This window comes from Catharus ustulatus, chromosome 1 (genome assembly GCF_009819885.2).
Source record: "Catharus ustulatus isolate bCatUst1 chromosome 1, bCatUst1.pri.v2, whole genome shotgun sequence".
Classification (NCBI taxonomy): Eukaryota; Metazoa; Chordata; class Aves; order Passeriformes; family Turdidae; genus Catharus; species Catharus ustulatus.
In genome coordinates this window covers 226,579-242,970 of record NC_046221.1, presented here as the reverse complement: position 1 = coordinate 242,970, position 16,392 = coordinate 226,579, and the positions used below count along the sequence as shown (strand labels likewise).

The following is a 16,392-nucleotide window of genomic DNA, read 5'->3' as shown; positions in this document are numbered from 1 at the left end:
TTGATGGCCTGGAGTCCAGGTGGTCAATGGGAAGCTTCCCCGGGTGGCACAGGTGCAGCAGAGGACACAAGCCTGCTCTGGAGTGTGGGCATGCACGGCCTCTGCCTGCCAGGCACTGCCCTCTTCATCCTTGCTCAGTCTGTGCAGGAGGAGGCTGCCGGGCTGGCAGTGCCACACGTGCCGGGCGGGTCACCAGGACCGGTGGGTGGCCTGGGCTGGCGTCCAGGCCTGGCAGGTGCTGGAGGAGCAGGCAGACTGCAGGTGTGCTTGGGGCTCGGGTGAGGTGTGCTGGTGGGAGCGAGGAGCAGGGTGTGCTGTGTGCCTGGGTACATCCTGTTGGCCTTGTGTTGTCAGTGTTTGTTTGTGGGAGGGTTTACTCAGGGGCCTTCTCAGCAAGTCAAAAATCAAAGTGTTGCAAACTCTTGAACGTGAGTTAAAAGCCAAGCGAGGATGTGTTGGGACAGTTGGTGCAGGAGGCAGCTGGCAGTTGTTGGGCAGCTTGTCCTGGTCATCCCTGAGCAGATCCAGAGAGCCCAGCCGAGCCTCTGCAGGGCTCTCTGCCTCTGCTCCTTCTCAAGGCTGATCACCCAGCATGTGTGTCTTGTGCTCCCCTCGGAGCCCACCAAAAACCTGCTGTGTGTGGTGACACAGCACGAGTGTGTGCTGCCTGCTCCCATCAGGAATGCTGGGGACACAGAGGGCCTGGATGGTGCTTTGTCTGTCACAGTACCTGCCAAGGAGGGTGAGCAGGGCAGAAATCCCAGGTGGAGGTGACAGCTTTTTTAGACCCAGTGATGCAGTTGGAAATACAGGTGTGCTGTTACCTTTTGGAAAGGGCTCAAAAATGTGTTATTTTCCTCCTGACTGATGAATTGTTTTAATAAAAACATTACCTCTGCCTAAAAAAGGAAAGGGCAGGTGAAAGGCACCGCAGAGAAACGACTCCTCAGGATGGCTATAAATAACCTGGTGTTCCTGCAGCAGAGCTGGGGATTATTCATCTGTAACTCCTGCAAAAGGAGCGTTCCTAAGTCAGCCCTGCAAGGCAGACTCCAGGTAGAAGCACCATGTTTGCCCTTTTTTGAGCATGATGGAGGAATGTTGTGGCCTGTGGGTGCTGGTGGCTGCATGAAGCAGGGACAAGGACACAGTGCCAGCTCAGGTTTGTTCCTGGTGCTCTCTGGGCAGCTCAGGCAGCCCTCTGGCAGTGGGAGCAGGGCTGGGCTCTTCCCCGTGCTTGGGGCTGCCCAGAGAGGTGAGATGGAGCCTTAGCCTGGAGATGGAGGCAGAGCTGGTGCTGTTGTGTCTCCAGCATCCCCTGAGGAGTTAGGAGGGCTGGGATGGGAGCTGGGGTGAGGGTGGGCACTGGTGGGCTCTGCCAGGGCTGTGGAGCCCAGTGCTGCCCCCAGCACAGATGGATGCTCCAGGGCTGGAGCCCCTCTGCTCTGGAGCCAGGCTGGGAGAGCTGGGAATGTTCATCTGGAGAGGAGAAGCTCCAGGGAGAGCTCAGAGCCCCTGGAGGGATCCAGGAGAGCTGGAGAGGGACTGGGGACAAGGGGTGGAGGGACAGGACACAGGGAATGGCTGCACTGCCAGAGGGCAGGGATGGATGGATGGATATTGGGATGAATTGTTCCCTGGGAGAGTGGTTTGGGGACTGCTGGAGCAGGCACTGGGAGTCGTGGTTGTGGGGCTGGGGCTGCTGGAGCAGGTCTGGGGCCACCCTCCCTGTGGCCTCGGGTGACACTGGAGCAGTGGCAGTGCCCAGGTCACCGTGTTTGATTGCTGCCTGCTTTTGGGTCTGTGGATTTGCTGCTTCTGAGCCCACCTGAGATTCCCATTCCTGAGGCAGTCTGTGGCCGCAGGTTTGGCAGTTTATTACAGGCTCCTGAAGGTGCAGAGCTCCCACAGGTTTCTGTTCTCCAAAAATCCTTTCTGTTTGTATGTGATAAACTTTCAGGAGGTGCTGCTCCTCTGGGTCCTGCCCTGGAGCTGGTGTTGCACAGAAGATCTCACTGCTGATGTTTGTCAGGAGGGGCTGCTGGCTGCCTCTGATACTCAGGTGTCCTCCAGGCTCCTGCTCCTCCTCCAGATGCTCTGTGGCAGGGTGGGGGTGTTTCCTCACACCGTGCTGGATTGCCCCAGCCTCTGTAAGCCTATTGCAGCACGCTGCCAGTTCCACCCCGTGCATAATGAGTTGTTTGTGTTGGTCAGGAGCGTGGCTGGCACGCTGCACAGCCCGCGCTGTGCCGGGGCAGGGCTCGGGTGCTGCCCCTGCCCTCTGCTCTGGGGTCCTGTGGGTGTCTGGGTCCCTAGTGCTTCCCTTGTCCTCTGTGCTCAGGGCAGGGCATGCTGAGGGGTTTTGTGTCCTGCAGGGCTGAAGGGAGGGTTCCAGCCTCTTTGCTGCCACACTCCTGCTGCCCTTGGCTCAGCTGCTGCTCCTCTTCTGGGGCTCTGGCTGCGTGCTGGCTCCTCCTGCAGCTCTGTGTCTCTGCAGCAGAAGGGCAGGAAGAGCCATGTCTCTGCCTGGAGGGAGCTGGGACAGTGGAGCAGGATCCTTGCTGGGATCTTGAGGGTAACCTGATCATTTCTTCCCTCTGTCTGCAGATTCGTTTGTGAACAGCCAGGAGTGGACCCTGAGTCGCTCAGTGCCTGAGCTGAAGGTGGTGAGTACCTGTGGCTTGTGCCTGGGATACCCCTGGTTCTCCAGATCCTCAGGAAAATCCTGGATTTTCATGTGGCCAAGTGGAAACACACAGAGACTTCAGCCTCAGAAGGGAGAGGGGAGCTGGGGCTGCTGCCCTGCCAGGGTCACTCTGGGGTTTCTGGGCAGCTCACGCTCTCAGGGTCAGCAGAGGTTGTTGATCTGGGAGAGCATGTGGCTGTGAAGGTGAAAAGGCTCCGTTTGAGCTGCTCAGCCTCCCTTCTGGCCCTGGCAGGTGCCTGTCTGGGTGCTGCTCAGGCTGGTGCAGCAGAAGCAGGTGCAGATTGCAGGTACCTGTCCCCCGTGGTCACCCCTAGAGCAGCTGTCCTGGCATGGGAGGTGTCACTGCTGCTTCAGAGCCCTGCTGATGTCAGCTCTGCACTTCTGTTCTTTCTCCCTTCAGCTTTTGCAAGATTAACTTCTTTCAATGTTAGTCCAAGAAACAAAAGAACAGAATTCTTCTTGCAAAACATTCCAACACCGTCCTGCCAGTGTCTCTTACGTGCAGTTGAGAATGAAACCAAACTTCAAATACTAATTTGTTAGTTTACCTAACATGAATGTTAGTTTCATGTTAGTTTAGCTGTGAAAACTGTTGTTAATTTACATGTAAAATGCATTTTTAAAAACGTTCCCACAGCTGTTTGGGTGTTGCTGCCTGATGCTGAGGCTCTGCAAAGCTGCAAAGCCATGCTGCCAGCTACACCATCCTAAAGCTCTTAGTTGTTGCTCAAGTGGCACAGCCCTTTCCTCAGGTTTTGCATGACCTCTGGGCATCTCTGCTGCTTTGGGATTTGATCTGGCCAAAGCAGCTCTTCTAAAAGCCTGGAGGCCTTTCAGAGTCCTAGTTTAGAGTGACAGAATCATTGGGGTTGGAAAAACCTTTGGAGATCGTTGAGTCCAGCTGCTTCCCCAGCACTGCCCAGGCCACCCCTGACTGTCCCCAGGTGGCACATCCACATGGATGTCAAATTCCCCCAGGGATGGGGACTCCACCGCAGCCCAGTGCCAGGGCTGGACAGCCCGTTCCAGGAAGGAATTTTCCCAGTTTCCAACCTGCCCTCCCCTGCCCAGCCTGAGGCCGTTCCCTCTCCTCCTGTCCCTGTTCCTGGAGCAGAGCCCGACCCTCCCTGTCCCCTCCTGTCAGGGAGTTGTGCAGAGCCCCAGGTTCCCCCTGAGCCTCCATTTCTCCAGGCTGAGCCCCTTCCCAGCTCCCTCAGCCTGGTTCTGTGGCTGTCCTGCAGTGGTCAGGCTGCAGGGGTTGGCTGTTCCCATTGTCCCACACAGTGCTGGTGGCCACAGGGCTGGTACCTCTGCTCCTCACAGGGAGCATGGCCCAGGGCAGGACCCCTGGCAGGACCCAGAGCAGCAGGAGCATCTCAGTGCCTGGCTGAGAGCTGGAGAACCTGCTGGTGGTGACTCACCTGCCAAGCTCATCCCTGTGCCTGGAAAAATTTGGCTGTAAACTTCCATGGTGGCAGAGGCACTTTAGTGTTCGTAGCCACTCCTCATCCCACGTTCTGGTGCTGGTGTGGCCATGTGAGTGCAGCTGTACAGAATCACAGAACCATTAAGGCTGGAAAAGCCCTCTAGGATCATCAAGTCCAACCAGCACCACCTCTGTGTTCGCCACTAAACCATGTTCTCAAGTGGTACATCCACATTTCTTTCTTTAACACTTCCAGGGTCAGTAACTTGATTGACCTTCAGCTAAAGGTGACCCCTTCCCTTTTTGTGGAAAAGCGATACCAGATATCCAACCTAAATCTCCCCTGATACAATTTGAGGATGTTACCTTTGTCCTGTCATTAAGTTACTTGGGAACAGAGTCCAGCCCCCACTTGGCTGCACCCTCATGTCAGGGAGTTGTGAAATGGGAAGGTTCCCCCTGAGCCTCCTTTTCTCCAGGCTGAGCCCCTCCTGCTCCCTCAGCCAATTCCCATCACATTTGTGCTCCAGATCCTTCGGTACAGACCTGGTCCCACAGTTAAGTGGCATTAAATGGTCAGGAAGACCCTGACAGCGAGCAGAGCTGGGCTCTGTGACTGACCCCTCCCAGGACCCCACCTGCACTGGACAGCCAGTCTGAGGGTGCCCCAGCCCATTCTGCTGGGTGCTCAGGAGCTGTGTCCCTTGGTTTGGCTGAGCACTCGTGCTGGGTGTGCCCGTGTGGGTGGCACCACTGGCTCTGCTGGCACATGCTCGTAGTGCTGCCATGGTGCTGCTGCCTCAGGTGGAGCATGTGCTGGGCCTGTACCCCAAGTGGAGCTGCTGTCTGCTCCCCTTCTGCTGCCAGCTGCTGTCCAGGGCTGCAGCACCCCAAAACTGGGCATGGGTGCACTGGGAAAAGAGCTTTTCTCCTTCTGAATTGATTTGGGATGGCAAGTGTTCCCTGAGGAACAGAAAGGCTGTGCCTGTTCAGGTGAGGATGTGAATACTCATGGCCTCTGTGCAGGTGTCTGCGCCCAGTCCTGGCTGCTGCCTGCCTGACTGAGCCCATCAGTCCCTTGGCCTCCCACCGAATACTGGGCTGGGTCACACCATCCCTGTGTCCTCTCAGGGACACCTCTGCCTCTCAGTGTGTGCCCCAGCACTGGTGTCACCTCCTGGGATGGCCTCGTGTAAAGGAACACGTGCTGGGCACACAGGTGACGTGTGTGTCTGTTCCAGGGCATCGTGGGGAACCTGTCCAGTGGCAAGTCAGCGCTGGTGCACCGCTACCTGACCGGCACCTACGTGCAGGAGGAGTCTCCAGAAGGTGAGGTCTGGTTCTGGGGTGCCTGGGGATGGGCTGGGTCCTCACTACTCTCCGTGATGCTGAGGGTGATCCCAGTCCCTGCACCTGCTCCACCACTGTGTGGGCTCTGCAGCTGCCCCAGCCCTCGTTTGGGTGTTCCCTGCTTGCACCCCCTCACTGACCAGCAGCTGCCCCAGCCCTCGTTTGGGTGTCCCCTGCTTGCACCCCCTCACTGACCAGCAGCTGCCCCAGCCCTCGTTTGGGGTGTCCCCTGCTTGCACCCCCTCACTGACCGGCAGCTCTGCTCCCCAAGGCGGTCGCTTCAAGAAGGAGATCGTGGTGGATGGTCAGAGCTACCTGCTGCTGATTCGAGACGAAGGGGGCCCCCCTGAGCTGCAGGTAGGAGACCTGTGCTCCCTGTGGTCCTTTTCCCCCTCCTGTGGAGGGCCTGGGGGAGGCAGTGCTGGCTGAGCCCGGCTGTGGCTGCCCTCGCTGGCTGCTCCGGGTCCGGGTCTCCAGCTGCTGCTCCGCACTTCAATCCTGCCCCATCTCTTCAGTTTGCTGCCTGGGTCGATGCAGTGGTCTTTGTCTTCAGCCTGGAGGATGAGATCAGCTTCCAGACCGTCTACAACTACTACCTGCGGCTCTGCAGCTACCGGAACACGGCCGAGGTGCCCATGGTGCTGGTGGGCACACAGGGTGAGAACCTGGGCTCCCCCACACCCCCTCCCTGTGTCCCCTGGCCGAGAGCAGGGGGTGCCAGCCCTGTGAGCACGGGGGGATCCTGGTCTGGGAGCCTTACATGGGGCTGAGGCCCCAGCCCAGGGCCCTGAGGAGGGAGTTCCTGTCACACCATCTCAGCTTCCCCACACAGAGCTGCCTCATTCCATGGAGCCACTTTCTTTTGGAAATGGCAGGATACCCTGGTGCTGCCTCCTCCAGCTCTGCCAGCACAGGCAGGAGGGAGCCTGGGTGAAGAGTTTTCTGTGTGACAGCAGAGAGCAGGAGCAGGACATGGATACAGGGAAAAACTGTCCTGGCAGGACAAGACAGTTCCTGAGCACTGTGTGACCTGTTCCTGGCCAGGAAGAAGCTCTGAGGCCAGGAAGACAGGCAGGACCAGTGGGAGGGACTCCCAGGGGCCTGCTCCAGACCCCTGTATTAAAAGCAGAACAAAATTGTTAAACTTTGGATATTTAGAGATTGTGGAATGAATTTTGGGACTGAGTGATCTTGCTCAGGGATGGGGTGTCAGCATGCACTGTGGAGGCACAGGAGTGGGACAGGTAATGGGGTCAGCAGTCTGTTGTCCCAGACACAGAACCAGGTGGGATCCTAGCCCTGGTACAGGCACACAACCATCTGGAGAGCTCGAGGAGGGCTTCCTCTTAGTGCAGGTCCCAATTCTCCTGCCCCACCTGGGAAGATTTGTTTCCCACTTGTCCCTGACTTGTCTTCAGAGAGTTAGATTCCTCTTTGGAAGCAAGTTTTTCCAAAACAGGAAAGCACTTGGTGGCTATCTGGGATACAGATTGAGCTTGTATTTTAGAGCTATCCAGGAGTTCCTTGGCTGTGGAGATATCCCAGCAGAGTTGACTTTCTCATTAAACCAGGAGGATTTCTCCCTTGGATTCTTTAACATATAGGGCTTGGCCATGAGCCTTAAAAGGATGGAGACTGACAAGTCTATTTTATTTGGCAGCTGGGGCTGCCTGGCCTTGGTCCCCCCACCTCCCTTCCAGAGGTATTCTGCCTCTGTCTGCCGAAATGTCGGTGGCTGGGTGGTCTGGGAAATTGAGTCGGGTTCATTTGCAGAGATTTATCCATTTTTCTACCAACATGGGACTTTGTGATCCCAGGCATCCATGGGACAGTGCTGTGGAGGTGGTTCCTCTTTGTGAAGAGAGGGAGGGAGGCCAGAAGTGTGGTGGGAGCTGTGGGTGGGTGTGGCAGGGTCCCTGTGTTTCAGCCTGCTGTCCCTTCGGTCTGCAGACGCAATCAGTGCCACCAACCCCCGCGTCATCGACGACTCCCGCGCGCGGAAGCTCTCCAACGACCTGAAGCGCTGCACCTACTACGAGACCTGTGCTACCTACGGCCTGAACGTGGAGAGGGTCTTCCAGGACGGTAACTGCAGCCAGGGCAGGGTGGAGGGGGCAGCAGGGTGGTCTCACAGAGCAGTTTGTGCTGCCCTTGGAGTAGGAAAGCAGCACCTGAGCAGCTGGAGGGGGCAGCTGTTCCTCATGGGAACAGTGTGAGAGAGCATTCCTGCTTGGGCTTGGAGAGGGCTCTGCAGCACAGCGATGCTGAGGGGCACAGGGGACCTGCACCATCTCCTGGGAGGTTGCAGTCTGCTTAAATAAACTGTGACCTTACCCTGAAGGGGACTGTGTTTTCCTCTGGTGACAGGAGAGGGGGAATGGCCTGAAGCTGATGGGATGAGATGTTTCTGGAATGCATAGGTGATCCTTCCTAGTGAGGCCTGGTGGGTCGTGATGCAGCTGGTTTAGCATCTGGTGGATCCTGGTGCAGCTGCTTTGGGATCTTGTGGAGTCCTGGCAGTCACAGGCTCTGTGAGGACCTTGCCTCACGTGGCAGTCCTTGCCAATCAGACCTTGTCTTCATGTGACCTGTTCCACACCAGCAGCCACCCTGATCCCAGCAGACATGCCCTGGCAGGCTGGGGAGGATGTCCACTTCCCACAGCAGGAGCAGAACAGCTGCTTCCAGTGCTGAGGCTGCCTGCTTGCCTGTGCTGTGTGGAGTGTGTCTCTGTTTCCAGAGAGCCCTTCCCTACCACTGTCCTGGGTCACAGCCAGGGGCCGGTTTTTGGGGAGCAGGTCAGTGTGCTGGCACAAGAGCTTGAGGGAGTGACCACCCTGCCCCTTGGTGCTCAGACAGCTCTCCACATGCACACGTGGTGCTGCAGAGGGGGGGATGCTCCAAGACAGAAAAACTGGTGTCCCCATCTTCACCAACTGCACAGGGATTCTCCAAGAGCTGGGTGGCCCTGGCTGTTGTGCCACCACCCCTCTGGCAGGAGAGCAGACCCTGTTCCTCAGAGCGGGTTGGTGTCCAGTCTGTAGCCTGGAGCTGTGTGGTTGAGCTGTGTGTGTTTGGGCTGAGCACATTGCAGTGTGTGCCTGATGGTGTTGGGGGCTTCTGTGGCCCAGGGTGTGTCTGGGCAGTCAGGGTGCCCAGGGTCACCACGAGAAGGACACGTGCCAGGAATGGGGGTCATTTCCTCCTTGCTGGTTTCTCATGTCCCCGCAGAATTCCCCCTGGAGGTGCTGGTCACTTTGTGGGAATTGTGCTGCTCCATCCTCCCCAAGTCCACAGATGGCTTCTGTGGTGAGAGGATGGGATCTTGGTGTTGGCAGGTATTGCCAGGAGGTGGCACGGGCAGGGACAGTGCCCTAGGCCGGGCTGTGTCCTGCAGTGTCCGGTCAGGACTGCCCGAGGAAGGCCTACCCTGAGGTGGGGGCTGGTATGGAATGTGCCTTCTGTCCTCTTGGCTCTAAAGAGATCTGGTTAAAGAACTTTATTCTCAGGATTGCCCTCACAATTCCTGCTTGCAGAACTCTGGTGTTCAGCAGATGCCAGGACAGTTTGCAAGGAGCCCTCAGTGTGGGGGGCCTCAGTTCTTGGGCTTCCTTTTTAAGGTGTTTGTGTAGCAAGAAAAGGTCAGGGAACCCCTAGCCATGGTCTGCTTGGCCATGTTGCTGAGGAGAAGGAGGAGCAGTGACCCAGCCCTAGCCCTGCAGAGCGCAGGAGGGGCAGCAGCTCTGGGTGGCTTCCTGAACTTTGCCTGGGCTGCAGATCCCCAGTGCATGGTCCTGCCTGTCCTCTGCCCTGAGCACTGGAGAGGGCAGGAGAGGACAGCCAGTGGCTCCATGGCCCATGAGCTGTGGCTGAGGTGCTGGAGGCAGTGCTGCTCTCCATCCTTCCCCTTCAGCACGGGGCTGCAGGCCCAGATCCAGCGTGAGCTCCTGGGGAGGCTCTGCATCCCCTGCCCATGGGACATCTGCCATCCCAGAGCTGGCTGGGCACACTGTGAGCTCTGGCCCTCCAGGGGCCAGGAAATACCCAAAAGAAACCCTCAGCCACTGCAGAGGCTCTGCCCATCAGTTATCCCGTACCACTACTGCTAATGAGGAATTAACCAGTGAGAGTGCAGGGATAACATCTCCTCAGTGTTGAAAAGAGACACCTTGAGGTGCCCTTCACCTTCCTGTGTGCTGGGCCCAGGCTCTTCTACTTCCTGAACATCAGTCAGACTTTTCTGGGATAATTTCTGACATCCCTGTTTGGGTTTCTCTGGTTGCCCTGCAGAGCTCTGCTGTGCAGCCGGTGAGGTGTGCCCTGCCCAGAGGGCACAGCCCCACTGCCCCGTGTCACTGTGAGCAGCAGCACCTGAGCATCACTCAGTGTTCCAGAGCAAATCAGCACTCCAAATCTGGACAGAGGAAGAGCATGCAGAGGTCCCTAGTGATCCACCAAGGGTTCTGCAGACAGCCCCTCAGGGTGTCACCTTACAGGACCCAGCTGATGGAGGTGGCCTTTGCCCAGGCAGTTCAGTGCAGCACCTGGCTCCTGCAGCTGTGGTGAGGGGTGGCTGAGGAGTGAAGGACTGCCCAGGGGTTCTCCTGCAGCAGGCCCAGGCTCGTGGTGTCTCCCTGGTGTCCATGGGGAGTTGCTGTTCCCGAGGGGGCAGGCAGGGTCTGGGCACTCAGCCTGAGCAGTGCTCATCAGTCAGGGGAGGGGCCTGACTCTCCTGAAGCCCTCCAGAGGTGTGTGGGTGGAGAAGGCTGCTTTCTGAAGTGTGACCCTGTCCCTTTCTCCCTTTTGCAGTGGCTCAGAAGGTGGTGGCTCTCCGGAAGAAGCACCAGCTATCCATCGGCCCCTGCAAGTCCCTGCCCAACTCACCCAGCCACTCATCTGTTTCCGCAGCCTCCATCCCTTCTGTCCACATCAACCAGGTGGGGATGGCAGTGGGGAAAGCCAATGTGCTGTCCACACCCTCAGCTCAGCACCCACCAGGTCAGCCTTAGACTGGGACTGCTGCGCTGGGCTGGCTCTGGAAGAGCAAAGCAGAGCAAAGCAGAGCAGAGCAGAGCAGAGCAGAGTCACCCTGGTGCTTCCATAGCCCAGGGAAGCTGTGGCTGCCCAGCCCTGCAAGAGTCCAGGCCAGGTTGGAGCAGGGGGGCTTGGAGCAATCAGGTCTAGTGCATGGTGTCCCTGCCCATGCTGGGGGTTGGATCTAGATGGTCTCCAAGGTCCCTGCATCATTTTATGATTGTGTGTCAGTTTGATGCTTGCCCTGAGGTCAAGTTTCATGTCTCAACCTTTGGGTGTGGCTCATGGTCCCCAGGCTGTGGCAGACACCCAGCAGGGCTGTGAGCAGTGTGTGGGGAGCTCTTGGACAGCACAGGGTGTGTGAGAGGGTGGGTGATGCTCTGGCTGCCCCAGCTGGGCGGGCACAGCTTCAGCTCCTGCTTCCCCCGGGCTCAGGATGCTGATGGTCTACAGGCACATGCATCTGAGGGCATCTGAGGGGCTTCTGAGGGGATGGGCCTGTGGACAGCTGGGTTCAGTGGTGAGCTGTAAGAGCAGAACAGGGAAGGAGGCTCCCCCCCTGTGCCAGAGGATGGGTCTGTGCTGTTGGTAAGGGTTGCCAAGGTCTTGGTGTGGGGAGGATGTGATGCCGTGTTTGTTCCGTGATCCTGGAGCAGAGCTCCAGAGCAGAGCTGAGGACAGGCTCCATGGGGAGGGTCTGGGCAAGGAGATCCTTTGGGCAGCCACCTCACTGCATTCAAGCTTTGCCACATTCCCAGTGCCCACAGAAATGCTGGCCGGGCGACTGGTGAGGAAGAAGGGAGAGAGCTGGGCTCCACTGCTCCCCAGGGCACTCAAGGGAGTCCCTCTCTGGAGCAAATGACATGGAATCCCAGGATCTGTGACAGGGACTGCAGGAAGTCTGTCTGTGGGACAGCACACGTAGCTGACGGGTTTTCCATAAGGAGATTGATTGATTGCCTTTGAAACTCTGGGCGTGTCAGAACCTCCCAGCTGTGGAGGGACTCCTGGGCCCCCAGCACAGGAGCCTGGCCCTGCACAGACCTGAGCCATACCTGCAGCCACCAGCTGCCTGGTTGTAGAGGCTTCTAAAGATGGATTGCAAGCAGGTGAGTGCAGGTTTTTGCAGAGACCTGTGCCAGCTTTCACCTGGACACCAGCAAGTCCAGGTAAAGTCTGTGTGCAGGTGGATGGGCTGCTGAGGAAGGCTGCAAAGCCAGGTTCTGTCAGAGCGTGCTTGTGTCCAGAAAGCAGGAGACAAGTTCAATGGGAGACATCCAAAGTGGAGAGCAAAGTCCCAGGGAAATGCAGATTTGAGTGTCTAATGATGAGTGGTAATTAGGGGGTTTTATTAGCAAATTGTGTACAGTATGAGCCTGGCTGGGAAGGAGAGGCCCCTGTGCTGCAAGGGAAGCAAGAGGCTGATGGCCAAGGTCAGCATTCCTCAGGGGAGCTGGACACTTGTTCAGTGTTTCCTTCCATGTCCAAAGTATGAGAAAGGTCCTAATAAATAGGTGCCATTGGCACTGGCTGTGCCAGGCAGGCAGTGTGCTCACTGTGAAGCTGAAAAGGGTTCCCTGTCCCTGAGGGATGGGGCTGCCAGACCTCTGGGTTCCCCAGTGTGGATCCAGTCACTCGTGGGACTGTGCATGGAACCTGGAGGAGTAGCAAAAACACTTGGGAGGGAAGACACCCTGACACAAGAGGAAAGCAAACTCTTGGCTGATTTAGCTGAGGAATGAGTGCAGTGATAGGCCAAACCTGACCTGAAATATGCAGGTGTGACATGAAAGAGCTCCTTAAGGAAAGGCAGCACTGAACAAAAGGGGTGGATTTGGGACTGGCTGCGGGGAAGCAAATTTTGGAAGAATTTTCTAACTGCATGCCACAAGCTTTGTGAGGTGTTTGCTCAGAGCCGTCCCTGCTTTCCTCTCCTTTCCTTCCCACAGAGCACCTCTCAGCACGGCTTGCAGACGACATCTGTGTAGAGGTGAATTCTGGCTGCCTGCTCGGGAACAGACCTTTGCTCTCTGTACCTTGCTGTGCTCCTGGCTTGGCTGGAGGGACGTAGGGAGCTGTGGTGGGAAGCAGAGCTGTGAAGGGAAGTAACGCAGCGTGCAGCTCGCAGGGACTGATGGCTGTGCCCCTCTCCAGACTGCTCTGGGCCTGTCCAGTGCCCTGCCCCTCTGCCCTCAGCACACCCGGGCCCCACAAGGGTGGTCAGAGTCAGTTTGTCTTCCTGGGCTCTTGTGTGCTCCCACCACAGCCCTCTGGGTGCCAGTGACCCATGCAGCAATCCTTGCCCTGGAGCTTGCATGGCTCTCCCCCGTTACTAAAGACACTTCTGGAAATAGTGGAGCAATGGTGTGTGACCCTAAAATGCCATGAAGTGTTTACCTGCTCTTGCCTGGGCTTGGAAGTGAGGTTCTGGAGCTGCTCCCCACTGTCCTCAGGGAAAGTCCAAGTGCCTTTGGGAAACAAATTCACCCGTGGTTCTGACAGGGAGCTGGGCAGAGCAGCCCACGCACTGGGGTGTGTACTCAGGCTGCCCCTGTGGGAGGGCACAGTGCCCAGGTGGGTGTTGGGGAGCAGCTCCCTGGTGTCCCCTGCTCCTTGCCCAGCCATGCATGGTGGGGCAGCGCTGGGAAGGGATGGACAGGCTTGCTCTGCCAGGAAGGACCAACTGGAGAGTGGCAAGGTGTTTGTGAGCAGAGCTGAACTTTGCTGTACCTGAGGGCCTCTCACCTGGGTTTCTTACTTGCTTTTGCAAGTCAAAGAGCAGTAACTGGCACAGGGAAAACAGGAAAAAGGCTCTCAAGAGTTTAGGAGCACAGGACTTAACATGGAGATGAGGTGGAGAGAATTCTTGTGCTGCAGGTATCAGTGTGCACAGGTGAGACGTGCACTTGGGAGAGAAGGATCCCCTTCCCTCCAAGTACTGCCTGGTGGGGCAGGAGGAGTCCCTGGAGCAGTGGGACTGGCAGTTAGGGGCAGGAGGAGTCCCTGGAGCAGTGGGACTGGCATTTAGGGGCAGGAGGAGTCCCTGGAGCAGTGGGACTGGCAGTTAGGGGCAGGAGGAGACCCTGGAGCAGTGGGACTGGCAGTTAGGGGCAGGAGGAGACCCTGGAACTGGGATTAGCAGTCCTGCTCTGGGCCTGGCCTGGCCCATCCTGCAGGGACAGCACTGTCCTCTGCATCTGCCAGCTGAGAAGGCACTTTTCTTGGAATGGGAATAGGGGGTCCCCCCAAAGAGCTTCTCATAGTAGGTAGGAGTGGGACCCAGCCCTGCCCCTTCTCTTGTTCTGGGCACACCTCTCCTGGCAGTAGCTTGGCCCTGCTGGCTGAGCCAAACTGACTGTTTTGGAAATGGCCACTGCTTGTCTGGTCTGTCAGTGGGACCACTCCTGTGCATTGCTGGGAGAGGAGGGACTCCAGAGGAGCCTGGTGATTTTGTTACTCATCTACCTGCAGGATTCTGTTCTCCTTGGACAGTGGTGCTGTGGATGTGTCCTGGCATTAACTTCTTGGGAACCAGCCAAAGGCCCTGGTTTCATTTTTGCCTTTGGGAGTTTGGGGTTTTTTCTCTTATTCTGCAGTGGTGCCTGGAGCCTGGAGGACATTGCTCTGTCCGTGGGGAGGGACAGGGAGCTGTAGGAGCAGGTCAGCCCTGGTCAGGGTTTTCCACCAGCTCTCATGAGTCACTGGGTGTGTTTGGCAGGTCCCTGGCCTGGGTGCTGTGTCCAGCTTCAATCTGGTACAGCAGAAGCCAGGGCCAGCCCTGGAGTCCTGCACTCCCTTGGGGACACAGATCTGTCCCTTTGGCCTTCCCAGAGGCTTGAGGGTCTGCACCCACTGGAGCAGGCACCCTGTTCTCCCCAGAACCCAGCAGCACCCCAGGGAAGGCTCTTGCCTGCTGCCCTGGGCTCTCCTCCCTGTATCTTGCCCACCCCTGTTGCTGAGTGAGTTTGTGAATCCCTCTCCTCACCTGGCCCTGACTCCCACCGTGCTCCCTCCTGCAGCTCCTGGCCCTTGCCTGCAGGGAGGGGATGGGAGTTTCTGGGGCCAGTGGGTGCTTGCAGCACCTGCAGAGTTGTTCTACCTGATTTCCTCACTTTTGCTACCCCGTTCTGAGTCTTTCTTCAGGGCCTCTGGGATGCCTTTGGGAGTTCCCCAGGCTGTGGGTGAGTCACTGTTGTGTTTGCTGTGGGATGGCAGTTTGTCTTTCTGCCAGGAAACTGGTTCCCAGGTTCCCCATGCAGGTACCTGGTGTTCCCGTGGAGGGTTTGGGAGCTGCTGCCATCCCCGCTGTGCTCTGGGCTGCCTGGTGTCGTGGCTCCTCTCCAATGGCCTTGGTTTGCCTGCACGGGCTCTCTAGGGGCACTGGGAGAGCCTTCATCCAGAGATCAGATGGAAGAGGTGGAAAATCAAAGTTTGCAAGTGAAATGAAGCCCCAAGGGCAGCTCACCTGAGCTGGTAGCAGTGCTCTCTGGCCTGCTGCAGCATGTTCTGTCAGAGTTCAGGAGCTGCAGCAGGCGTTGACATTTCCTCGTGGAAGCCTGTGTCCTGTTGCCTGCTTGGCTCATGGTGCCTGCTTTCCGTGGTCCGTGTGCTCCTCTGGCTTCTCCCTCTTCCCACAGACACCAGGTTGGTGTTTGCTGGTTCTGTGCTCTTGCATTCAGAGCCCTTCCTTGACCCAGGCCTTGTTACACCAGGAGTTCCTGCCCCTGATCCAGCTGCCTTGTGCCCTTCCCAGCCACCCCGTGGCACTGTGCAGGCTCCTCCATCGGTTACACACTAATGGGAAGCGTTTGTCCCACAGGTATTACCAAGTTTCCAGTTCCCACGGTATTCTCAGATTCCAGTGGTGACCACAGGTGATTGTTGAGGTCCACTAGCAAAGTACCTGCCAGCAGCAGCCGTGGTACCGGCCCAGACCTGTCCTTGTCGGGGTTCTCCCACATCCCTGAGGTTTGTCCTGTGTCCCTGGCTCCCACGGAAGTTCTGGAGCTCCCTGCTGCAGCAGAGCAGGGGTTTCTCAGGATTTCCTGAGCCACTCTCTATCTTTGAAGGACTTTCTCCTCTGCCCTCAAATTGATGGCAGCTTGCCTTCATAGCTTGGTGTGAGCCATCCTCCAGCCGCAGAGCCCTTCCTGAGGTTTGGTCTGTGGGCCATAGGAGGCTCAAAGGTCAGTGTCCTTTGTCACTCAGGGACAGTAGCCTTGGCTCCAACACCAGGCAGACTTACAGGCTAAGGAAAGTTACTCTGGCCAGGCAGAAATGACACACAGCACTACAGGGAGTAAGTAAAATATAAACCAGGTTGTAGCCAGATTTCTTCTTTGATGCTTTAGTGTCCATCACCTGCATCCACAGGGTTTGTTCCAGCTGCTCTGGCAGGAGCTCAGGCTCTGCAGCCTCCTCAGAACTGTCTCCTCCCCACAGTCACAGCATCATGAACACGCTGCCAAGGTTACTGAGACATGCCAAGCATGGCCAGGAGCTGGTCTTGGAGGGGTAGCCATGCCCAGCTCACTGTTCCATGTGGCAAGTTGTCCATGCTGCTGCATCCTCCTTCTCTTCATAACCCTTGGAATATTTCACTTTCTTTGACCTAGTTCACAGATGAATCAGTTTAACACAGACAGTGCATGTGTGCACTCAGTGTCCCTGGCTCTGCAGCTCTCCCTTCATCACAGCATGAGAGCCCCTGGACTGCAGGAGCTCTCTCTGTTGGAGGTTCAGAAACCACTGGCGTGTGACATGTTGCTTTGCCCCTTTGTGTCCCTGGTGGTCCCCCTTCCTTGGGACTCAGCAGCAGAACCTTCTTGTCCAGCATGGGGTTCCTCAGCCTGCAGAGCTCCCATTCCCTTCTCTG

General features: G+C 57.3%; 1 protein-coding gene across 1 annotated transcript in view; it reads left to right on the top strand.

The window, feature by feature from the left end:
• The window catches only part of AGAP3 (ArfGAP with GTPase domain, ankyrin repeat and PH domain 3), a 77,052-nt gene that overhangs the window by 6,843 nt on the left and 53,817 nt on the right, over positions 1-16,392 (top strand). The window contains 6 exon segments of the mRNA XM_033080647.2: positions 2,608-2,666; positions 5,375-5,462; positions 5,755-5,840; positions 5,999-6,140; positions 7,434-7,568; positions 10,293-10,420. Coding sequence (XP_032936538.1) covers positions 2,608-2,666; positions 5,375-5,462; positions 5,755-5,840; positions 5,999-6,140; positions 7,434-7,568; positions 10,293-10,420 — 638 coding nt within the window.